Raw genomic sequence first — 26,648 nt, forward strand, 5'->3', positions numbered from 1 at the left:
ACTGCAGATATGGGGACGTTCCAAATTGCGTTAAATCATAGAATCATAGAATGGTTTGGGTTGGAAGGGACCTTAAAGATCATCTAGTTCCAACCCCCCGGCCATGGACAGGGACACCTCCCACCAGACCAGGTTGCTCACAGCCCTGTCCAGCCTGGCCTTGACCACCTCCAGGGATGGGGCAGCCACAGCTTCTCTGGGCAACCTGGGCCAGTGCCTCACCACCATGCTTCAGTACTCCATGTATTCTGTTGCAGGTTACAACGTGTAACACTTAAATCAACAAAATAGAACTGTAGATCAAAAGTTTGAGAAGATTGACATATTGCTAGACAATTATAAAAGGGTATTTAAATGGGTAAAGAAAGGAGCAGACCCCAGAAATGCTGCAGGCTGACATTTGACAAGCTATACTACCTTGTATCTAGAACTATGTAGGCAGTTTTGAAACACAAGTAATTAAAAGCTTCATTTAAATTAATCCCCAAACAACTTGTCACATGCATATGTGACCAAATGATAGATTATCATTAGTAAATGTTCTGAAAACAGTGAACTACAGTATTTGTTTATACCGGAAAATAGATCATTTTACGACTAATAAAATTAGTTGCCAGTGTGGAGAGCCATGCAAAACACAGTTAGATTCAATTAAAACCCCCAAAATTTGAGGAACTTTTTAAATTATTTTAATAGTTTTAAATAGCAAAATTAGTGTTCGTTGTTTTATGGTTTAATATAATTCTTCTTGGCATCTTAATTTTTCATCTAAGACATTAACTCAGCTTTTAGAAAAAAAAATCACATGTATTTAATTGCCTGGAGTCATTAAGAATTTATATATAAATATATACACACACGTATGTATTTATTTTTTTAGGAAAAGGAGGATGACAAATCAGACACATCAAGCTCTCAGCAACAGAAAAGTCCACAAGGTCTCAGTGACACCGGGTATTCTTCTGATGGGATATCAAGTTCACTTGGTGAAATTCCAAGTCATATCCCCAGTGATGAAAAGGATTTACTCAGAGAATCTAGTAAAAAAGACACTATTTCACAAGAAAGTCCACCAAGCCCCTCAGATCTAGCTAAATTGGAAAGTACTGTACTGTCTATTTTGGAAGCTCAAGCAAGTACACTTTCTGATGAAAAATCTGTGAAAAGCAAAGAGCTTTATGAAACATACAGTGAACAGACAAAGGATCAACATAAAACAAAGCCTTTGCCAGTCACTCCGGAATCTTACAGTTCAGATGAGGAAGACCTAGAAGCTATTCAAGAAGGTGAAAGAACCATTGTAGAAGATGGCAAAGGAAGTGCTTCCTCCCGAGCAGACTACAAGGAAGAAGAGGAAGGAGATGACATATCGGCAAGAAGGCAACGCTATGATTCAGTGGAAGACAGCAGTGAGAGTGAAAACTCTCCTGTCCCGAGGAGAAAAAGAAGAGCTAGTGTTGGTTCTTCAAGTAGTGATGAGTACAAACGAGAAGACAGTCAGGGATCAGGTGATGAGGAAGACTTCATTAGAAAACAGATTATAGAGATGAGTGCTGATGAAGATGCCTCAGGTTCTGAAGATGATGAATTCATAAGAAATCAGCTCAAAGAGATCAGTGTAACTGAAAGCCAAAAGAAAGATGAAGTGAAAAGCAAACTCAAAGGAACAGCTGGAAAACACAGAAGAATGGCACGGAAAAGTAGTGCAGGATATGAGGAGGATGCAGGAAGACGACATTCATGGCATGATGATGATGATGAGACTTTTGATGAAAGCCCGGAGCCAAAATACAGGGAAACTAAAAGTCAAGACGGTGAAGAACTTGCAGTAACTGGAGGAGGAGGCCTTCGCCGTTTCAAAACAATAGAATTAAATAGTACAATAACAAATAAATATTCTGAAGCATCTGAACAACAGAAAGGTATTTTATATTTTGATGAAGAGCCTGAGTTAGAGATGGAGAGTCTTACAGATTCACCAGAAGATAGATCTAGAGGAGAAGGGTCTTCTAGTTTACATGCTTCTAGTTTCACACCAGGTACATCTCCTACTTCAGTGTCATCACTTGATGAAGATAGTGACAGCAGTCCTAGTCACAAAAAACTGGGAGGGGAGAGCAAACAACAGCGCAAAGCCAGGCATCGATCACATGGTCCTCTTCTTCCAACTATTGAAGATTCTTCAGAAGAAGAAGAACTACGGGAAGAGGAAGAACTGCTAAAGGAACAAGAGAAACAGCGTGAATTAGAGCAGCAACAAAGAAAAAGTTCTAGCAAAAAATCTAAAAAGGACAAGGATGAACTAAGAGCTCAGAGAAGAAGGGAACGTCCAAAGACTCCGCCAAGTAATCTTTCTCCCATTGAAGATGCATCTCCAACAGAAGAATTACGACAGGCAGCAGAAATGGAAGAGCTGCACAGATCTTCCTGTTCTGAATATTCACCTAGTATTGAGTCAGATCCTGAAGGATTTGAAATCAGCCCAGAAAAAATTATAGAAGTACAAAAAGTTTACAAATTGCCTACTGCTGTCTCTCTTTACTCACCAACAGATGAACAACCGACTGGACTCCCAAAAGAAGAAAGTGGTCAAAAGACATTGAAGAGTGCCGAAGAGGTATATGAGGAGATGATGCATAAGACCCATAAGTCCAAGCCATTTCAAATTGCAAATGAAAAAGATGAAGTATTTGAAAAAGAATCTTTATATGGTGGAATGCTAATAGAGGATTATATTTATGAATCTTTAGTAGAGGATACTTACAATGGAACCATTGATACTAATCTTGTAATGAGACAAGATGAGAGCAATGAATATATACAACAGAGAGGAAAAGAGAAAAAAATAAGAGCTTCAGAACAGATCTATGAAGAACCACAGAAAATTACTGATCTACAGAAAGACTATTATAATGTTGAGACTTTACATTCTATTGTGCCTCAAGAAGATATTGTTTCTAGTTCTTACATTATCCCAGAAAGTCATGAAATAGTTGTATTAGACAGCACAGTAACTTCCACCACTGAGGAAAAGCAGTTGTTGGATGCAGAAGCTGCTTATGAAGAGCTTATGAAAAGACAGAAAATGCAGCTGACTCCTGGGTCCAGCCCAACACAACCAGCTTCAGGTTTCATTCCCACATCTGATACAAAGGTATCTAGCATTGGAGAAATAGTGGATAGTGCATCTTTAACATCAAGCACTACTTCTGCAATCTCAGATGTATCACCTGTCAGTAGCGCAGCACTTTCTATTCCAGATGTTAAAATAACACAGCATTTTACAGCAGAGGAAATTGAAGATGAATACTTAACAGATTATGCCAGAGAAATTCAAGAAATAATTTCTCATGAAACATCAATGTTGACATACTCTGAGACATTGGAAGGTGCTGCATCAGTTTTACCTTCTGATACAGCTTCCTTAACATCATCTACATCTTCGGTTTGTACCACAGATAGTTCATCACCTATAGACAGTGCAACCACAAGTTATGTAGATACAGCAGATGCTGTAAGTAAACTAGCAGATTCTGAAGGTGTCAGGATAATAGCCCAAGTTCCCTTAACGTCTACAAAAGAGTACTCTGAAGTGAGCATGCCTTATGAATCTGTCGCCAGAGCCACTAAAAAGCCATCTATAGAATCAGATATGGAAAGTGTGGATCAAGCTGCAGTTTGTTTGCCTGAAACTGCACCTTCAGTAGTGGCAACTACAGTTATAGAACCCAAGCAATATGCAGCTGATACCATTACCTTTGATACCTCCAAAGCAGAAAAGGAAGCAGCTAAAAAAGTGAAAAGTACAGTAGAGGTTGGCATTGTCAAAATTCATCGTGAAGATTCACACAAAGAACTGGGTTTTGATATGACAAGGATTAATTTGCCTAGTGCTACGTCTGAGCAACCACCTGTATGTATAGCATCAGTACCAGTTACAGAGCCTACATCAGAAACATCTTCTGTACCTACTCCCAGTGATGTAAGTAAGACCAGCATGGTCTCTGTGCCTTCCTCAGCTTCTGCTGTAACATCCAAAGTATTCTCGCTTTTTAGAAGCTCTTCTTTGGATTCTCCTGCACAACCTTCTCCACCCCCGCCTCCTCCTCCTCCACCACCTCCTCCACCACCATTACCTCCACCTATTTTACCCAAGCCAGCCATTTATCCCAAAAAGAAGCCACAGATTAAGACTGCAGCAACAACAGCTCCCACAGTGGTACCTTCAGTCACAAGTGTTCCAACTCTAGAGTCCACAACTGTATTAAAGAATCATGTGGTACCTATCACAAAAACACACACCCCAACACCACCTCCCGTACCACCCAAACCATCCTCCATTCCAGCAGGGCTTGTTTTCAGTCACAGGCCCACTGAAGTAACTAAACCTCCAATTGCTCCTAAACCGGCTGTTCCTCCGCTCCCAATAACTGTTCATAAGCCAGCAGAAACACAGCCCAAACCGATAGGTTTGTCATTGACTTCAAGTATGACTCTGAATTTGGTCTCTGCAGCTGAATACAAAATAGCGTCTCCTACTTCCCCTTTGTCTCCACACTCTAACAAATCTTCACCAAGGTTGACAAAACCCTCACAGGAAACCTATGTTGTCATCACATTACCATCTGAGCCTGGAACTCCCACAGAAACTATAACTAGTCAGGCTGTTACCAGCTGGCCTTTAGAAGCACCTTCTAAAGAACAGATTCCCCAGCCTATGCAACCAATTTTTACTCCATCCATGAAAACTATGGAAATTCAAAGTATGGCAGATCAGAGTATGTATATTTCAGGTGCTTTGCAAGCTATTCCTGTTACAACACCATCGGCTTTTGAAAAAATGCCTAGTTCGAAATCAGAAGTAGTAACAACAGAGGTTACCAAGACCACAGTGTCCGTGGTTAAGGGCCCAGTGCCTGGTTTTGGTTTAGGTAGTGTCGCTATTACTATACCTCCAGAGCCACTACATATAGTAGATCAGCCCAGGTATAGAGAGAATGGAAGATTCCATCCTTTGGGTGATGTCATAGATCTTCGCACTTTAACTAAGATGGACATTGAAATGAGAGACAGCTGTATGGATCTGTCTGCTGTTTCCATGGACGTAAGAAGGCAAATGCCAGCAAGCGATACGTGTGGGCGGCCAGTAAGTACTGTCCAGCCAGCTATAATAAATCTTAGCACTGCATGTGTTGCGGATCCTTCTCTCTCTGCTGTCACTGAGACAGTAGCTGTAGTGACCTGCACCGCCACTGTAAGCTACACTGCCAGTACGGACAGCCTTGTGGATCTGGGACATGCGATGACAACGCCACTTCAGCTAACGACATCGAAACATTTTGAGCCTGTATACAGAGTAACAGGCAGGCAGGCGTTCTCTGAAGGTAGAGATGAAGTGCCAATAAATTTATCCCTAGGTACTTCAGCACATGCAGTGACATGGGCTACTACAAAGCCTGTTACTGTACCACCTGTTGGTGTTACAAATGGTTGGACTGATCTCTCCACTTCTCAAGAGCCGACGGAGAGCGGAGCAGTTGACCTTAGCACTACAAAATCTCACAGAACAGTAGTGACAATGGATGAAACTACTTCAGGTATCATCACCACAGTAATAGAAGATGACGAAAAGCCTGTGGATCTGACTGCAGGAAGAAGAGCTGTCTGCTGTGATATGGTTTATAAATTGCCATTCGGTAGGAGCTGTACAGCACAGCAGCCACCAACTACACTTCCTGAAGATCGCTTTGGTTACAGAGATGACCATTATCAGTATGATCGTTCAGGGTCATATGGCTACCGAGGAATAGGAGGTATGAAACCATCTATGTCTGACACAAATTTATCGGAAGCTGGACTGTTTGCATACAAAAGCAAGAATAGCTTTGATTATCGAGTTGGGGCAACTGATGCAGCAGTAGATCTTACTTCTGGAAGAGTTACTACAGGTCAGTATGACACAGCAGCAGATCTTTCTTTGAAATATAATTTTGATGTTCCTCACCTCATTTCAGGATGATTTTTTTATTATTTTTCCCCTCCTTCTGTTGTTTTGTTTTCTTTTGGACAGTGTGACAAATTATTCTGGATTACACGTGCTTTTCATTTCTTCATTTTACATATGTGTTTGCACAGAGGTGCCTGCATGTACCTGCATGTTCAGAAATGCTGTTTCCTTCACATCTAAAGTAGATCATTAACCTGAAGATTTGCATGCAGTTTCCCCTTCCCATTTAATTCATCAAGATGGGATGACTTTCAGAATCCGCAAAGCAGCATTCTTTTGTGGGACTGGACTGTAACTTTGCCCTGTAATTTCAGGTGAGGTTATGGATTACTCAAGCAAGACCACTGGTCCTTATCCAGAGGCTCGGCAGGTGATTTCTGGCATCGGGCTCAGTACACCACAGTATTCCCAAGCGAGAATGGTATCATCTCTGGGTTCCCAGTTTGGCGTTGGAAGTGTTTTAAGATCATCCAATGGTGTTGTTTATTCTTCAGTAGCGACTCCAATCCCATCCACATTTGCCATCACTACACAACCTGGTTCTATTTTCAGTACAACTGTCAGAGATTTACCTACTTTCCAAACAATTGACTCGGTGCCCTCTTTATCAACTTTGCAACAGAATCAACCACTCCCGAGATCATACAGTTTCTTGACAACAGTGGCAGCTGAAAAAGATAGTGCAATTACTGCCATTGATATGGAGACAGGGTTACCACCTCTTACTATAGAAACTATTACCACTGAGCCAACCAACTTGATGCCTGCTTTAACTACAGCATCTGAAGTTTATACAGATGTAATTGAAGATGAGGTTGCCCTTCTCATTGCCCCTGAAGAAGGCAAACAGCAGCAGCTTGATTTGGAGCGTGAACTTCTTGAGCTTGAGAAAATTAAGCAGCAACGCTTTGCAGAAGAGCTGGAATGGGAACGTCAGGAAATTCAACGATTTAGGGAACAAGAAAAGTTTATGGTGCAAAAAAAGCTTGAGGAGTTGCAATCCATGAAACATCATCTCTTATTTCAACAAGAGGAGGAACGACAAGCTCAGTTTATGATGAGGCAAGAAACATTAGCTCAGCAGCAGTTGCAGCTTGAACAGTTCCAACAACTTCAACAACAGCTCCATCAACAGTTAGAGGAGCAAAAAATTCGTCAAATATATCAGTATGGTTATGACCCTTCAGGAACTGGCTCGCCACAAACTACCACAGATCAAGCACTTTTGGAAGGACAGTATGCAACCACAGAAAATGGTCAGTTTTGGCCTACTGATGATGCAACCACTACAGCTTCAGGAGTGCTGGGTATTGAAATTCCACAAAGCCAAACATGGTATACAGTTCAGTCTGATGGCATTACCCAATACATACCGAGGTCTGGTATCCTAAGCTCTGTTTCAGAAATGTCTCTTAAGGATATTGATGTTAGAGAGGAGAAGCAATTGAAAAAGAGAAGTTCTATGCCAAAATTACGTGGTCCATATGAGGAGCTTGAGGAGACCCTGGAAGAAGAACCCCGGTGCTTCAAAAAGATAGTGGACAGTGGAGTGCAAACTGATGATGAAGATGGAGCAGACAGAGGTTACACAAACAGGAGACGGAGAACTAAGAAGAGTGTTGATACCAGTGTTCAGACAGATGATGAAGATCAAGATGAATGGGATCTTTCTAGCAGATCCAGAAGGAAGCCCCGTGTAGGGAAATACAGTGAGAGTACCACTGAGGCAGACAAAGCTAAGCAATTCTCCAAAGTGTCTAGTATTGCAGTTCAGACAGTGGCAGAGATTTCGGTACAAACAGAACCTGTAGGAACAATAAGAACACCTTCAATCAGGGCCCGATTGGATGCTAAGGTTGAAATCATAAAGCACATTTCAGCTCCAGAAAAGACATATAAAGGAGAAAGTTTGGGATGTCAAACAGAGACAGAGTCAGATAGTCAAAGTCCCCAATATCTGTCAGCTTCATCTCCTCAGAAAGATAAAAAACGCCCAACACCATTAGAGATAGGGTACTCATCACACCTTCGTCCAGACTCCACATTGCAGGTAGTCCCTTCCCCTCCCAAATCTCCCAAAGTTCTCTATTCACCCATTTCACCTGTTTCACCAAGCAAAGTTATAGAGTCAGCATTTGTACCCTATGAAAAACCCATCACTGATGACATCAGCCCTCAGAAGATGCTGCATGCTGACATTGCCAAGGTTCCTCCATCAAGCCCAAAGGCAGCAAAGATGATGCAACGCTCTATGTCTGATCCTAAGCCCCTGAGTCCCACAGCAGAAGACAGTTCCAGAGCTCAGTTTCAGTACACTGAGGGTTTCATGGTAAGAAGTATTTGCTTTGCTTTCTTTTTTTTTTTTCTTTTTTTCTTTTTTTAATATGTAATTCTACAGCTATCAGTACAGCATGAGGGCTGACACACTCATGTGCAATACCTGTGTTTGTAGTCTTGTTGCGCACCTTGCTGAAAAGTCCCAAAGAAAGTCTGCTGTCTAAAGCTGTGATTGTTTGCTTCATTGCTTTGCCCGGAAATAAAGAAATCCATATTACAGTCTTACTGAGATTCAGAAGAAAACGCAACAAATTCTTGTTCAGAATTTGGAGGCACTTTATGTTTTACATGGCATTTAATTGCCAATAAAGTGGTTACTGCCAGTTCTTCAGAAAATGGAAAGCATTTTCTAAGTATTTTCTTTCTAATTATACAACACCCAGCTCTTGTGGCACGGTCTGTAGTGCACTTACCTTGAAACTACTGCACGTGCCTTCTGAGAGGCGGCTAACAACGTATTTATAATTACATTAGTTAGCTGTCCTTTTTGACCCTTGTGAGTTTTCTAGGGCATTTGTGATTCTGTGGGTAATCTTGTGTCCCAATGTGCACATTTTTTATCTCTCCCAGACCAAAAGGTCTCATATCACAAATCCATTTTTTGTTTGTTTTGGATAACGAGGATTGTCAAGAAGTTATGCAAGTGTTGAGGGCTGTTTCTTATAGGGTCAGAGAAGGCGATTTTGAATAAGGCTGACATGATCAGGATTAAATTTTTTAATTTCGGCAGTATTCCTTTTCCTTGAGAAGATTTCTGATTTGGGAATCAATCCATTAATTACGAATAAAAGGAAGAAGTCTTGGCTAAAAAAAATACCTTTATAATTTAACATGTTCTTGGCTGTCCTTTTGTCCGAGTCTATTCCCTTCTGTCAGTTGCAGGGTCAGCATCTTATTTGTGAGAGCTCTAGAAGAGTTGCCGTTCAAGTTCTTCAGCTGTTTTTATCTTTTATGTTGTTATCTGTGACTATATGAGTGATTAGTAGGGCCTGGATAGAAAAAAGTTTTGTTCTCTATGTTTGATAATTTGCGGTGGCTTTCAAGTGCAGAGTTACCTGGTTGTACTCTCCATTGTAAGCAGTTTCTGCAGCTTTACGTATTTGTGTGGATATTAAATGTGTCCTATGCTGTTACCGCTTGGCAAACATTATTTGGAAGTTTGAAGGGAAAACTATAGTCATGACATTGGCACTCCGTATCAACATCATTCTCTAATACAGGATTAGTGCAGTGGGAGAAACTGTAGCATGAGCACTGAAGTTTCATGTAGAGGGTTTGGAACAGCATCTTGAAGAACATAGCTCACGAGTTAGAAAGTGTTGGGTTCTACTAGGTATTGAAGAGTAGGTATAATATTGTAAAATAACTGTCAGTGTAATTAAATTATTACTGAGGACAAATGATTCAGTCCACGTATTTCATAGATACATATGTATCATATGAATTTTATACTTTGCAGGATGGATCATAAATTCTATAAAGAGCTGATTGTTGAAAGGCCTTTACAGTAGTTAGAACACATACAGTATTCATTAATGAGATACAGAAACAAAGGGCTTGTACGACATTGTTTATTTTTTATCCACGTTTATTACCAATTTGCCTTGAGCCCAAACAGTAATGAGCTATATTGTTCTTATTAGCATGCAGCCATCAAGCAGCAAATAGCCCATGTCTCAAAGTACTTACAATGTAAATAAATTAGGTGGACATTTTTATGGAACGTGGGGTGTTTTATGGAACAAGTGCAAGGAAAGTGAAAAACTTCCGTGGATGTGAAATGGGCTGCACCGTGTCATGCAGCGTATAGTGAGGACGCTGCTCTGTAAAGCTGCCGTGACTATCAGGGCTGCTTTCAGCTCTGGTGTTATGTTAAGCATTAAGCCCGTTATACCCTCTCTTTCTGATAGAGTTTTGTTAATTAAGTTTGTTAATCTGAGGTTCAGTTAGCTTAGGCTGGGATCAGGTACGTGAAATTTAAAGGAGGAAAAGAGATATATGACCAAAAATAAAGAAAATATTTAGAGTGACACTTACCTGAAGTAATCGAATGAGCTCATCGGCATCTGGAAATATGGGCATAAATTGCTTTTGCAGTTGCTATATCAGTTTCAGTTCTTGGTTACTCAGTTCGGTTATGTTGGGAAGGAGGGATCTGCGGTATAAGATCTAAATGATCTCTGTTTCCATGAGACTTTCCAGCACGTCTGTGTTTATACCAGCTGAGAACCTGGTTTTAGTATCGTAACATCTTGGAAGCACAGGAAAGAGTGGACAGTGATTTCTTCTTTTGTACCTTTTTTCACACTTAAAAGTTCTTCCTGAAAGTTACCATACATACCGTGTCACTATTGACAAAGCGCAAACCTTGTTGACATTTTTTCAGCTGTGTTGTTATAGCAACATATCGTTGTTATACTTGAGTTTAAATACAGGATCGCTTTTGGATTATCCTGCTAAGTGTGAAGCTAAGATATTTCCTTAACTTGAAAATATTTTCAGCACTGGCACTGTTTTATCATTCTTCGTTTGTACAGTGCCCACAACAGTTAAAGTCCTTGTCTGTTAATTCTCTGTGTATATTTTTGAGCCTCCTGACTGGAGAGTTCCTAATTGCCCAGTTATAAAAAGGGAAAGGCAGAAGGGATCAGTTATGTCATTCAAAACAATGAAGTTCAGTGCAGAAAAACTTGTGAAACAGCTCAGTCTGTAATAGAGAATTTACTGGAGCTGAACATAAAAGAATAAAATAGAAATGGAAGATTGATCTTTCCCTACCTTAAGCAAATGGAGTGTGTATATGAATATTTTTTGCATGGATGAATATCCCATCGCTTTTTTAATAGTTCTTGTTTCAGGGTTGTGTCTTTGACTGCATTCATAAACATTGCTGGTGAAAAGGGTGTTCGTGTGTTCATGTATAGGTTTCACAGGCTTCTTTTCATGACAGTTTATCAAAAAAGTTGATCCTTATGCAATCAGTGGGACTAAAAGGGTAAGAATAAAATTGGTCTCTTTCTAAGTATTGCAGTGAAATGATACCTTGTCCTTGAAGGCAGTGCGCTTTCATCATTCATGTACTTCTTCCATTGAAAAATATATTTATTACAACATCTCAAGCAAAAAGATTGCGGAGACTATGACTAAGATGATTAAATTATGTTTCTGTGTTTTAGAACTGCTGCTTTAAATATAATTTTATTCTTTAATGCATCTTTTATAGGAAATTATTACAATGTTTTATCTAATCTAGAGTAAGTGAAAGGCTGAAAAATAACCTAGTAACTAATCACATAATGATAAGTATCCAGATAATATTACTTTCGAGATGGCACATTTAATTTTCAGATAACAAGTTATATGTTTAGATTACATTTTCATTTACTGTCTATTGTAGTCATTACCTTTGTATGAACACTTGAATGAACATAGGTGGTGGCTTCTTATTAATCCAAAGTAAAAGTGTAGCTTTCCATGTTGTTGCCTTTAGTAGTTCTTATGTGCTGTACATTTCTGTGATATGTATTAGTAATCAAGTGTAGCAGTGTCAAGGAAAAATCGTGAGCTATAGGTTGTCAGCACTAAAAAAGCTTGTGGAAGCCCCCCCATCTGGAATTGATACTTTCCAAAGATACCTAATTTTGCTGTTTTGTGAGCTTTGTGCCACTTGAGCTCCCAGTGGCCGTGAGCTCCCCAGCACTGACTTTGATACAGACAGTCCTGCAGCCTGGCATGGTAGGATTCCATGGAGTGCAAAGCCATAGCAGTGGTTTCCATGAGGGCATCAGGAAGCGTTAGTAGAGTTTGGAAGTGGAGATTGAAATTCGTCCATTCAGCAGCAACAAGAAATTGTGAGTACCTGTCTAGTTCAATAAAGAAATAGCTTTACACCAGTGCATCACAGAATCAAGTCACATGCCAGTCACGATCAGCTTCGGCGCTTGTACACATTGCATGTGTGTAATCAAAGATGGAAGTTGTCTTCCTTTTGCCTTTGGATGCAAAATGCCCGCTCAACTAAACCGAAGCAAATTGCAGAAGAACTTGTGCGTGAGCTGTCACGCACATACAACACGTACAGCTAAGCAGTGCATGAAGACTCAGCAGAAGTGTTTGTATTCGTGAAACTAATGCAAAGACACATCTGTCAACAGCCTGTCAGCTTCAGGGTAGAAATTGTACATTTAAGCTTCAACACTTAGAACAAATTCTATCAATCTGTTTATTAAGAGAGTTAACAGAGACTTTTCTTGAAATTGTTATCTGATGTGAGTTGCCATACTTGTAAGGCAAATATAATTCAACTCTGAATATTATAGTAAAAAAGGTAACGATTTCAAGCAAAATCCCAAAAGATTGTGTCTTTATTTAGGTAAGAATTGCGGGAATTTATCTATTGCTGTAGTAAGAGCAGATGTTATTTTATACTGATTTTAAAAGTGTAAATTTCTTTAAATGACATACATTTAACTGTAATGAAAACAAAGCACATTAATCTGTATTTTATCTTCTGTGGTATCGTAAAGTTTTCAAAAGCAAAACTGAAGGTTAGGGCAGTCATTTGGGCAGTGTCAGACATCCTGTACATCTGGGCACTGAAGAGGGGAAACAGGGTAGTTGCTCCCGGTAGAATTAAAACCTTCCGTATGTCATATCCATGGGGTTTTGTTTGTTTATTCTGGACTAAGCTGATCACCAGACTTGTATTTCAGCGAAGAACGTTCTGCTTGGGTAATGAATAGAGAGAAAGAGTCGGGATAATTACATGGTTTGAGGTTGGGTGTTTCTGTTTGTTTGCCTTCCTCAGACGCAGGGAGTACGTTCGTTTCTTAATTTCAGGTACGAGATTTCTGCTATTGTTGGAGCACAGGACATTGATGTTTCCCTTCGTTTCTTGTTATCCAGGCTTAATTCCAGCTCAAAGGAGTTGGTACTTTGTTATAGCTCTTACAGTTATTTTAAAACATTCAGAAGTGTTTCGTAGTCTGAGAGATAGGTGGTCACATGATTGTAACTGCAAAAGGCTTAATTCAGTGACTAATTTTCCATTTTAGTCCCATGATTCAGTCCAGAAAAAAGGAATAACACTTTGGTTTCTTTAAAAGTTGTATTTCAATATAAAGGAGCAATTACCTCTTGCAGAAACAGCTGCTCTTTGGGTTTAAGTACAGATGGGTGTTGAGTGAGGAACCATCTTTGGTAGTGTGTTCGAGTAACCTAGATATAACGTGCAAAGGTGTTTTTCTCTTTTGCTTCTAAGTGACATCTGTGGGCTGCGGTTTAATGAAACTATTCTTTGGGCGCTGGTGACAACTGGTCCTTCATTTTGGCCGTGCATAGACCGGTCTCGAACAGTCTGGGAGTAGCCCGATTGGCATGATTCGTATGGTTTGCATGAAGTTTGTGGACTGCGTATGTGGATCTGCCTGACAGCACGGTGACACGCTTAGCAGTAGGCTGTCACCAGGGCTGCTTGGGCACACAGGTTCCTGCATCCCTGAAGAGTCCCCTGCAGCTGCGTATGAGGCTGGTTCATTGCTTGTGGACAGGAGAACTTATTCTGAGATTTAATTCAGGCCTGCGATCCAGAGAAGGTGGGGATGTACCCACTGAGTTCCTTTTGGGCTTGAATGTCAAGTCACACGCTTTTTTATGTGTTTCAAACAAATTCACTGGAAACTGAGTTGAAAAGAGGATCTCACTCACATCTAGAAACAATTCTAGGCAATATTATCCCTGTGTAAATAGCAAAGTAGGACTTATCTATCTTCTCCTTTAATTATGTGGTTTGAACTAGATTTAAGATTACTTTTTCCACTAATGGTCTGAATTATTTACAATTTAGAGTCCCGTCGACATTTCAAGCTACTGCTTCCTGTGCTGTATTTGAAATCCTTTAGAATAACATTTATGTGACTCAAATGAGGCATCTTTTTTCCATCTGTCAGATCTTCAAAACAGAAAGACTACCCCACATTTGGTCAACATATCATATAAGCATTATTTTCTAAAGCACATTTAACTGGGTCAGTCTGTCTCGCCTGATACTTTTCCGTTGGTTGATTTCACACCTTCTCTATTCAACCAAGGGACATTCATGCATAATAGAAAATTATTATGGTATTCACTCTTTTTCTTTTGAAAGGGGATCCTTAACAATCTTTTATAAAGCAAAAGATTTATGGCAGAGTTGATAAAGAGCCTAGGTTTTCTCTCACTTGGGTCTTTTATCACCTGCTGTCAGCTTATCCATCTTTGTCTTAAGCCGGCTCTCATATACACATTAAAATAAAGGCCCCCAGCCACAAATCCCATTCCTCGCTCTTCTGTCTTCCATAAAAGACATAGAAGAATGAAGGTACAATAATATCTTTCCACCCGTTTCCAACTGACTAGGTAATCTTGGTTATCCATTTTAGGAATACTTTGAGTTTCAGGTGTGGAGAGAGGCCAATATCATGTTCTCTGCTTTAAAGCAATAAATACAGAATATAAACGTATACAGGAGAACCAGGCAGGCACGGAAGAATGACAGAGGGGCACTTACTGACCAGCAAGTTTTGGCCTCTTTCAGCTCTGTTTTGCCTCAGACTTTCATCTCCTGTCACGACATGGATTACTGTAGTATGTCTGAATAAGTAGTAGGAGGGTAATGTTTCTACTAGTGTAATTGCCTGACTGAACTGAAAAGAGAGTTTCTGTCACGTGTTCCGCTGATAAGTTTGGCTTCCTGCATTGTATGCTGTCCGCTCTTTTATCAGCAGCTATGACTGAAGCACGGGAAAATCACGTTGTACTGAGCAAATGAATGTACATTCTCCAAAAGCAGCAGCAGAACGGTGTCTATAAAATCTTCCCTAGAAAGGAAGCACTGACTGTGCTTTGTTAGCAAGTTGTTTGGTACAATTAAAGCGGAACGATGGATAAATGTAGCTGATGCTAAAGAAAAGTATCTGTGAGTAGACTGTGGTGTTGTCCAAAGAGAGCCAGTCATTTGTTTGGACTGGTTTTACCTTCTGGGATTTGAGCACGGTTGAGATACACTTGTGATGGAGCTTTCTGGTTAGTTGTCTCCAGAAGGAATCTAGTTTGCATGCATGGAAACCTCCCCGCAAACTGTAGCAATGTGCACTAACTAGAGAAAACCAATTTGTTCTCGTCAAAGTAGTCCAAACCTCATCTCATAGCAAAATGCAAGCTTTAATTCCAACACTTTTTCCCATCATTTTATTAAAATATTTTTAAGTTTGTAAAATATTGTCTTGATCAGCCAAATGTGATTAAATGTGGCTTGGAAGAGATCCAAGACTGGCAAAAACCCATGGTAGCTCATATGTCCCATATGAAGATTACTAAAAAAAAAAAAAAAAAAAAAAAAAACCAGAACTACAGTACATCCAAAACTTATGATCGGATATAATTAAATACAACAAAATATTCAGAACAGTAAAAAGATGTTCTGTATGCCTCTTCATTCTCCACTGTGTGAATGGTTACCATTCGTCTGCATATGAGGCCTCCAGGTTGCTCCTTTAATACAAATCAGTGCATTTAAAATTCTCCCTGGATTTTGGCTTTGGGTGTTTTTTTGTTGTTTTTTTTTTTTTTTTTTTTCTTTACAAACAGTTCAGGGTATGCCAGTGTTGAGATAATTTTTCTGTGCAATTAATTCCGTAGAATTTAAAGGGGTAACTCTCCATTAAATTCTGATACCTAGACATACTTTCTCCAGGGACATACTATTTTTAGCATGTGAGCTACTAAAAATATCAGAACTCTACATTTTCTCCTAAAGAAAAATATGAAAAATATCTGCAGAGCTAGATATGCCCCATGTGATCACCTCAAAAAGTAAAAAGAAAGAAAGGAAGAAATGAAGGTAGTCAGCAATCTTTGGGCTAGATGTGTGTTGTTAATATTCATCACTGCATTATTACCTTCAGAAATTGTCTACCAGAGCTCTGCAGTTTTACTTCTCTTCCTAGAAATACTAACTAAGCCAGATTCTCTCATGTGTTTCAGATTGCAATGTGGGCTAATAAAACCTAACAGTTTAGTTTGGGGGTTTTTGTTTGTTTGTTTGTTTTTTTGTGGTGTTGTGTTTTTTTGTTTGTTTGTTTTTTTAATTAACGAGGCTTTCCTATATTAGAACTAACTCTACCTTGGTACTGATCATCAAAATCATTCTATTCAGACATTTGGTTTTCCGAGTCAGTGATTTCATATTAAAAATAATTTGTTAAGATAAATAACTATTTGCAATTATGACTTAAACTAGGTGTAGGCATATGGGTTTACATATTGATGCTGCAAAATCAAATTTTAGTATGAAATATTGAGAAAAATTGTCCCTTCTACTATACTTCTTTACTTTCTTACTCCAGCACAACATTATTTATTGATAAACTAAAATTTTTGCAATTACTGTTTTTTAATGGATGTTTACTTTCCATCCTAAAGCTGGAAGTAGGTATCTTAAGTCAAACTGGTCACTGTCAAACTGGAAGGCAGTTTTAAGTGGGTCAAACAAGGGTTTGTCATTGGCTTGACTCTTTAATAATTAAACTGCAATTTAGAGTACGGGGAAAGCACTCATACAGCATTTGCAAATCAATATAGGAAACACAATTACTTTGAAAAGCAGAATTGCAATTCAGAGCAATGTTCCAAAATTAAATTCAGTAATGATACATACATTACAGGTAAAAAAGAAAAAAAAAAAAACAACAACAACAACAAAAAAACCCTCAGAAATATAGCTGTTGAGGCAATAACAGTACTGAAAATGTTCAAGTGTAGTAGCAAAACTTCAGACTTAATATGACTTAAAAATATGAAGTGCTTGCATGAAAGGCAGTGGTGTTCTTGGGAAATGCTTACAACTTGTGCATGTGTAAGATACACATTGCGGTCGTTCTACCCTTCTCAGGGGCTGGTGAGACTTCAGCTATAATACTACATGCCGGTTAAGTCAGAACCACTTAAGAGTTAGAGAGGCTGAAAAAATTCAAAGTTGAGCAAAAGAGAAAGGATAAAAGATTTACACAACAAGACACTGGTTGAAAGGCTGAAGGATCTGGCTGCGTTGATGTAGAAAGAAAACCAAAACTGGACGAGATAAGAGTCTTTCGCTGTGTTAAACATTATTGTAAGTAGGGCAGCTACTAACCGCTCCTCACATCCAGTGGAGGCAAGAAGTGGATTATCTCAATTTTTGGCCTGGAATATTTAGTAGATATGAACAAAAACTTTATAACTACAATAGCGCAAATGCCTTAGAATCAATATATTTCAGTGAAACTGTGTTATAGCTGAATATTGGGAATAACACAAAGGGCCTACATGCCCACATGACTGATTTCCCTTCCCATTAATCCTCCCATTTCTGCATTGACTACAAAGAGATTCTAGATGACTGAGACTGTTGTTGGTCCAGTGAATCCCATGGTCTCTCAAAAAGCCTGTCTTCTGAGTTATCTGTGTTCTTATTTCTTGCTTTTTCTCTCATTAAAAACAGTGGATTATTTGCTCATGTGCTAGTCTCCTTTTATCAATTCTGCACAGCAAAAGTTATTATTCAGTTAAAGTTAGAATTATATTTTTTTTTCTAGGTGTCAAAGCTCAATTAAAAAAAATATTAATTTAATGTTCACTTAACTCACTGAAATGTCATTAAAAAAACCCAAACCCAAAACTCTTTCCAACAGTTCCCAGTTTCTCCCAGCATACTTTTAAGGTGAATGGCTGCTGATAGATGGGCATCATCATGCAGACAAACCTCTTATTTAGAGAACATGGTGGGCTTTGTTAACACCAGTTCAGACTTTCAGAAGCTATCCTGTCAACAGTTCTCAAACCTGACCTGGAGAGACCAAGGTATTGTTTCTTTTGCGCTTATCTTCTCAGTTCAATTTCTCCAAATATTTTTTTTTTTTTTTTTTTTTTATTTTTTAACCAAGGAGTTGAACACTAGTAAACTTTTTCAGAAACTCAGAAAAGTGATTTGCCTGCTGCAAAGTTCAGCTCAGGGAGTGGAATCGATAATGGTATGGTACATGCTCACAGTCTCTGCGATCAGAGTGAAGATATGAGACAGGAATTAAGAGTAGCCAGTTTGCTCAGTGCTGTGATGCCCAAGTCAGCCATTTAGAAACTCCAAATACAGGGGTAAGTCTGAAACATTGTCACAGGATATGGCTTAGACATCTCTGTGAAACTTCGATGCAGAGCCTGAAATTTCTCTTTTCGTATTCCTCCCCTCCCTCTGTACGAGACTACGGAGGAAGTCTGCCTTTTGGCTCTCCTCCTCCAGAACTTCTTGCGTTTTGTACAGACTGAATTCGGGTCTCAGTTCAATTTGTGTTCACATTCTCCATCTGTCCATATCTTCTCTCTAATCTCCTTGCTAAACCCTACTTCTGTTTCCCGGTCGGTCTCTCTCTGACACCTTCTCTCATCCAATCTAACTAATCTAACCTATCAAAAAACAGCTTTTATTATCTCACCTTACTCGCTTTGCAAGCTGTTTGCTAATGCTGAATCCAGCTCAAGCATCAAGTGTTCTGGTGCTCTTACACTGCCTGGCAAGTCTTTTCCCTGGCGTAGGATCATAAATGCCACACAGGCTAAATGGGCTAACCATTAACTAAAAGTAAAGGCAGCGTTTGAAATTAAATAACTAGTGTGGAGGAAGGCCTGAAGGAGGATTGAATGCTGGGGATTTCCTCATTGTGTGTGAGGTGAGAAGGTTAATGGTCCTGGTTTCTCTAAATCCAGATAACTGCTTGATTCAGACAGCCAGCAGTTGCCAGAGGTGAAAAGATAGTCCGGAAGGGTGATGGACAGGGTGAATCAGAATGAGAGTTACCCACCTCAAATTTAAGCCTAATATAGATAAGATTAATTTGAGACTCAGTGTTTACTTTCAGTTGCTGTATAACATTTATAAAATACAGTGACATAAGCCTCAGGAAATCACGAGGTAGTTTGGAAGAACTTTTTACTTTGTAAGCTTATGGAGCACATTTTCTGTAACCTCTTTCATGGTTGTGTTTTTATTGTACATATGTGATGTAAGAGGGTAACAGTAAAATAAAATTACGCTTCTTGTCTGAGTTAAAGCTGGAACCAATGGCTGTCTTCTTCAGAAATGTTACTGCCTGGGTTAATCACTTACATCATATTGATACTGCTTTTATGATACCAAAGTTATAATCCGCAGCTGAAATATCATGGCCTGGAATATCATGGCAAAGCTGAAATATCATAGCAAAGGAATCTGTGAGTTTGTCATTTGGTCCTTTGATCAGTGATGTAGTAGTATAGAGAGTTTTATAGTAATGTCTCCATATATTTCTTTAGGCAGTAAAAGTCATTCCTTTGACAGCAGTGGTGTAGGCTGCTCCAAGTCCTTATGTTCTTAAAGCCTGTTTGAACATTGCTTGCCTGAGAGAACCGTAACCCAGGCAAAGGAACCCATTTTTATCTCTTTTTTCCATTTCTTCATCATTTGGCCCAAGAGCTCACCAAAGAAAACAAAAAAGTTTTGACAATGTTATAAGTAACATTTTTACTTTATATATATATATATATAAAATATATGTAAAAAGGCAAATGGCTTTTCTGGAAGCTATTTTGCAAACACGACTAACAGTATTTTTCATCTCAGCGACACTGCAGTTATGGAACATTCTTGCCTACATTGAAGCTTTTATTTAATAAAAATAAATACCGCAGTCTACTCTTTCACACCTTCCACAGCGTCTTGGCAGTAAATCCATCAGGATTTTGGTGCCTGTATTTTGGGTTTTTTTTGCAAATATTAACTAGCTAAACTCCTCAGCCATCAGTGACTGAGAAAAGGATCACCAGCAAATTAGATTGGGAAAGTTATGTGGAGGTCATGTAGGTCCCACCTCCATCTCAAAGCTGAGCTAAATTCAAAGTTAAATCAGATGACTAGAGGGCTTGTCCAGTTGAATTTTGACAATCTTTTTTTCAAAAATCCATTTTGAAATTGGAGATTTCACAGTCTCTCTGGGCATCCTGTTCACTGCTCTCATGGTGAGTGAAGAATGCTCAATTTCCCGTGTGCAACTTGTGCCTTTTGTCCTTCACTGTGCATCTCTTCAAAGAGTCTGAGTCTGTCTTTTCAGTAGTGCTGAATTTGAGAGTTGAAGACGGCAATTAACCGTTTTTTCCAAGCTACAGAAGCCCAGTTCCTTTAACCTCTCTTTATAGAATAACTACTCTTCTCAAGCCCTGTCCCTCTTACTGACCCTATGTTGGACCCTCTACCCAAGGTTTTTAATGCTTTGGGTGGATATAAAACAGGATGGGAAGAGTATGGGAACCTCTCCCATCTGAGTCCTGCTCCTCTAGTTAGTGTTGTTTTCATTAGCTCGAGTGCAGTGACACTCAAACTGCTGTACTGCTTCATTTCAGAACCAAATTATGTTCTTTAGGAAGTTCTTAAAGCACTTCCCATGCAGCTTTATAAAGAGATTCACAGTACAGTTCAGGAAACACTAGCCTATGCCCCTCATTAAGCTCTCAAACCCAGTAATAATGTTAGAGTAATTTGGGAAATTGCTGTTGGTTCTTTTTTTCGGGGTTTTTTTTGTGTGTTTTTTTTTTTTTTCCACTAAAACCTCCACCTTTTTTTTCTAGATTTCTTTTTTGTTACACTGAAGTTTTGAGAAATCATCCTTTCATATTAAAAACTACTGTTCGTAGCCATGTAATGCATAAGAGATATATAAATTCTGAGATACTAACACCTCAATGTCTGTCGTGATTATAGAGGGAAAATCTATTCTAAATATATTCTAGAGTTTTTACTGAGAGATTAGAAAATACCTCTTTCGTTCCTGTGTTTTGACTAACTAGGTTTGGAAATAAAGATCCCCAAAAATCCAGTAAAAGTATTCTGTCAAACATCTCTATGAGGGATTTCCTTCAAAAATATGACCTTAAAAGTATTTCCTTGTTTTGTACAAAAATAACAAGAAACTACAACCGAAGGATAAGTGATGGAGCACTGCCAAAACACTTTTCAGTTACAGCACCATCCCAAATTCAAGTTGGCACTCGTTAATGCCTTTTTGTTTTGGAATTTCTTTGAATATGACTTTTAGAATCTCAGTGTTGGAATCTTTTCCTCGATTTTGGAAGACTTTTTTTTAATAATTTTTAAGCAAATATCTGTATTAAAATAGCTATAAACTTTCTTGCAGAGAGTGACTGTGAGACTAGAATGGTTTTGACTCCTATTTCTACTTTGTTTTACAAATTCTTCAGGACTCTTGAGGTATATGACCTTTGGTCTTGAAGAAATACTGATGTTTTCCATTACTACTCAGTATCGATTGCTTATAGTACGTTTAAGCAAATAATTTCTTCTTCAGATGAAGATCTGTCTTTCAAATCCTGTTGAAATAGAAAAGTTTATTTATAATCCATACATATATATCCAAGTAACAGGGGAGCAATGCTTGTTAGAAAATACCATGCATTTTATTAATTTAATGTGCTAATAATAAACATATAATAATATATCTGGATTTTATGGCAGATAAAATTTAAGATAAATTATTAAGGTATAACCGAAGGAAAGAAAAGGGAAATAATAAAATTGATCATATTTTTTTCTGTCTTATATTACCTGTTTGTGTGCTTAATGTAGAAGGTTAAGTATAAGGTAGAAAGAAAAGGAAGAAGAAAATGATCACCTCATTTCTGTTTCTATTTGTCATTTGCCTCCAGTTTACACTGGCTATACACATGTTCCTATTTTGATCAGCCTGTATAACCTCTCCATCCATTCTTCAAACTTTTGTTGGTCCTTCTCCTTCTCTCCATTCTTTCTTCCTGTCATTTACTAATTGTATTCTTTTCTCCTTCTTTTTATGTTTCTTCATGTCACTTTTCTGTATTTTCATCATTTCACCATTATTTGAAGGCATGATTGCTGATTCATGAATCTTTTACTTCATTAATATTCACGCCAGTTTCTGGCATTGTTTTTTTGTCAGCCAAATTGCCACCTTAACCAGCAAGGATAGGGACGTTATCAGAAAAGAGGCACAGAGAACTGCCATCAAATGGGTCAAACTCAAAAATAAACTTCCAAAGATGATACATTGAAATTAAATGTGAAAAAAGAAGAGGCACAGGTCCAGGAGAATAGATATGTGTCCAGCTCATGATAAAGCTCAAGTAGTATTATGTAGAAAAATCTAAACTAGCTCTAAAGAAGTTATTTAAAGAACTAGAAGTCTTATGTTACTGATGCGCTTTATGCAAGATAGTGCACAGTAACAGTCCTTAGCAGTACTAGACTTACTCCCCCATACTGTTTTCGGCAACAAAATTGTGTCTGCTCCAGATTACCCGCTTATTCTGGGCCCAACCAAGGATGCAGAAAGAGAAATGTGGAGTAATCGGAGAGAGGGCAATACTTTAAACCAGCATCGCCACTGAACCCATTGTGATCTATTATGATGGCTTAAGTTCAGAGATGAGTATTTCCACTGACATTTAAAGCCATAGAGGCTTGCGCTTGTGTCTCAGGGATTGTTGTAGAAGACATTAACTATGTAACTTGTATAAAATTCTCTGAAGTTAATGCTACACTCTTAATTCAGTGAGATGTGGATCACGCTTTGCAGAAATCATTCTGGTTTCTTTACTCTGAACTGGTTATTCCACTATTTCCAATATGGGGGGGGGCTTTTTTGCACTTTCTTTAAAACAGAATTTCTCAGTTCTGGTTATTATAAAAAAATGGAACCCCCAAACAGATGGAATGTGGGGAACAGGGAGGAAGGCTGTTTATTTAAATGACTGAAATAACAAGTGCCACTGGAAATGTTCTAGTAGAAAATATCCTGTAAATCTGAATTTCATATTGGAGAAGTTCAAGTTTGCACAGGAAAGAAGAATGGAGTTTTGTATTGTAGGGAACAAAAAATAAGGTGATAGTTTGCCAGCTGCCTTTGGAGAGAAAGTGACAATGAGGCCCTGGCAGCTGGCAAGCTGAAAAAGTAGACAGCGATTCTCCTGAAACACATTTTTTCCTATCCATATTTTTACAAAAAAAAACCCAAACAAACAAACAAGCAGGCGTGAGTTGTTTTTTCCTCTACTTCTGATCCTACTGGAAATATTTTTGGAAAAACAAACAAAAAGTTTTTATTAATGGAGAAGAATTTCCAATTGTCTGACTTGTTCTGGAAGTATTGAGAATACAGTCAATAAAGTAAATGGTGGGAAGTGACAGACGATGATAATCAGCTCCATTTGCTTCAAAGCCCAGAAGGAGTTTGATATATAGAATAGCTCTGAATGTGTGTATCGAACTGGAGATATTAATAGAACAGCTGAGACTGTAGAAGTCTCGGTTTGCATTGTATTTGTGATTCGTTTTTTATCAATCTCTTGTAACTTATTTTGACATGTATCTTACCCATATTGATATGTTATGTTAGACAGGCACTGGAATGAGCAATAAAGTAAGAAACAAGGTGGAACAGGAAAGGCGTCCTGCTCACAATGCATAGAAATTTGAAATAATATATGTTTAAATTTCGTTATACTAAATAGCTGGTAATTATGTAATGGGCAGAAACATGTAAATACTTTAAAATACCATCATATTGCTGATCCTCTGTCTGAAAACCATTGTGACTTTTCTGCTGCAAGTTATAATAATACTCATAATTTACTATTGAACATCAAAACTTGGTTGGAAATGTGTTGGAAATATTTTTTTCTGCAGTTCAGAGCATTCAGAGTTTGAACATAGATTGGAAATTTAGTGGAGAACTGAGAAAGAACAAATTGAAATCAAAGTTTTATAGTTTCTCCTGAGTGGATCATACAGAAAGAATAGACTGAAAACAAGTTGAAGGTTTTTCTGGTATTTATTTTTTTTCATGTGCAGTTCAACAACTGGAGCATATTTTTGTGAGGATAGGATCTGCAACACAATTTCAGACCAAGGTCTAATCCAGCCTTTTCTTCATGACAGTGACCAATTAATATATTTTCAGAACAGGATGAGATAGTCAACTTCTAAGGTTAGATGTTGTCCTCTCTTAGAGAACATGGCTTACCCCCAGAAAGCTAACACAATGTTTCTTTTGAATGTTTACTTAATGGTAACTATTAAATGCAACACATTTTCTTAATCCATAAAAATGTGTTTGTTCTTTTTTTTTTAATCTGAAGACAGAATGGAAAATATATGTATTTATTATACCTGAGAAAATACTCAGTGCTCTAAGGAAAGTGCTGGGACAGAGCACTGTGTTTTTCTGAACCTGTTCTTCCACTTTACATAGGAAGTCTGCAGCAGACATAGTCTCATATTGTATGCTTCCAAAGTGTCAAGCGCAGTGGTTTCCGAATAACTAGATGGGTTCCAAATCACTTGGATCACTGAGTGCTTAAACTTCCTGGGGTGAGCTAGAGAATTACAAACAAAAACCCGCATACTTTTTACATACAAACACATGACTTTTTGCAAGACATAGAGTGTATTCCTCATGTATATGACCCGTATATAAAGTGGTGCAGTCCAATTCCAGTGCTCTTTCAGAACTGCTGCATAGGAAGACTGTGGTGTTGGGGCTTCATGACATGAGTGTAGGTGTTAAGAAAATTTCTCTTGAATGAAACAGGCTGATCTTATGCTCTGACTCAGATCTATGAGCATGTAAGAAAGTAATGGCGTCCCTTTTTTTCTCCTCTTCAGTCTTCTTTTTAAGTCTTGCAAAGAGCTCAGAATTTGCTTTTTGGGGAGACCCTTGTGCCAGTGGTTTCCTCTTGACTTGGTCCTGAGTTTTAATTGTTCTAAAATTTGAAAAAAGTGTTGCTCTTCTTATATTACTTTGAGCTAAAATATATTGGATATGCATTCCATTTTCTAATTCTTTGTTATCTTACAGCTCTGAAATTATTATATTACAAGATTGTAGTTATATTTCGTGAATATATGATTTGTAAAATACTATAAGAAAGAATTGATACTGTGGCAGAAAAGCAGTGTAGATTTAAAATGTTGGCTATGGTCAGATACAAAATCATTTAATGTTTTCCAGAAAGAGAGCAGAGCAGATAAAGAAAAATGTTTCATCATTGCTTCAGTACTTAGTGTTGATGTGTAAATTGATGTTCAAACAACACTGTAAGGAATTGCACACTAATACACAGAGCTCATAGATAATGCATGCTGAGGTAAATGCCATCAAAGATTTGGCAGTCAATATAATCTTCATCACTATTCAGCCAGCCTGGCTCCTGTCTCCTATCTGTACAGCAATATACTAGAATGATTACTGTGCCTTCAGATACCAGAAGAGAGATCTGAGAATTAAAGGCTTTCATGTTTCCTGCTGAAATACAAACAGCTGGCTCTGTAAGTATTACAAGTTCTGTAATGCTTATAGAAAGGTTCATTACTTTTATTTATGGACTTATCAAAGATCTATGAACATAAATACTGTCATCTGAAAAAGAAGTAAAAACCATTTGGGTTCCTGACTTGATGACTTAGAAATTAAATAACAGCAATCTTCATCATGACAGATGACTTGATGATTTCTATCTGGGTCTGTCCAAGGCTCTAAAATCAGTGTGTGATTGATGCTAAACAATAACCTTTTGTCAGTCTTAGCTCAGAGGCAAATGAATTAATGGCTAATAACCCTGAGAGGCTTTAAGCATTAACTTTGATGCAGGGTCAAAATATTTCAGCTAAGTGATGTTGCTTTGGTTGCCTTAAGTTAATACCAAAAGTATTCATAATTTGAAAAATAAGAAATAAAAATTGTTTTATTAAGTTTTTCATTTAGGTGCTCTTAAAAGCTAATAATCTTAGGACTTGTGCAAAAACATTTATCTTGAAATGAGAAAAATTGAAACAAAAACTCTACATCCATAGATTTTATATAGATGAACTAATGACCAAAACTATTCTTCTACATCAAACACTGGCTGACATCCAGGTATTTGGTGTTTCAGGTAGGCATTCCTCAGCTCTAACAGTAATATTAAACATACCATTATGGCCTCTTACTGAACAGTGACTTTCAGAAAACAGCCGTTTAAAGTCTGTGCTTCTTGTATTTCCATCCTTTGACTTGCTGTTTTCAAAAAGCCAAGGTCTCTTTCCAGGGTGGTTCCTACCTTGGGGATATCAGGGTGCATCCCCATCTGAATTTTATAAACTTAGCTAAAGTTCTTTCTTAATCGTGATGTGCAGTGCAACATTGTGCACTGTAGGTTTAGAAGAACCCTTTTT

At 38.2% G+C, this 26,648-nt stretch overlaps 1 protein-coding gene across 1 annotated transcript in view; it reads left to right on the top strand.

Annotated features, from left to right (window-relative positions):
- Positions 1 to 26,648, top strand: part of PCLO (piccolo presynaptic cytomatrix protein) — a gene marked incomplete at both ends in the record, with an annotated part of 381,090 nt that overhangs the window by 182,408 nt on the left and 172,034 nt on the right. Inside the window, 2 exons of the mRNA XM_082487957.1 lie at positions 881 to 5,948; positions 6,322 to 8,336. Of these exons, the coding sequence (XP_082344083.1) occupies positions 881 to 5,948; positions 6,322 to 8,336 (7,083 nt within the window). The remainder of the gene's footprint in view (positions 1 to 880; positions 5,949 to 6,321; positions 8,337 to 26,648) is intronic.

Source organism: Vanellus vanellus (assembly GCF_965231255.1).
Source record: "Vanellus vanellus genome assembly, chromosome: 1".
NCBI lineage: Eukaryota > Metazoa > Chordata > Aves > Charadriiformes > Charadriidae > Vanellus > Vanellus vanellus.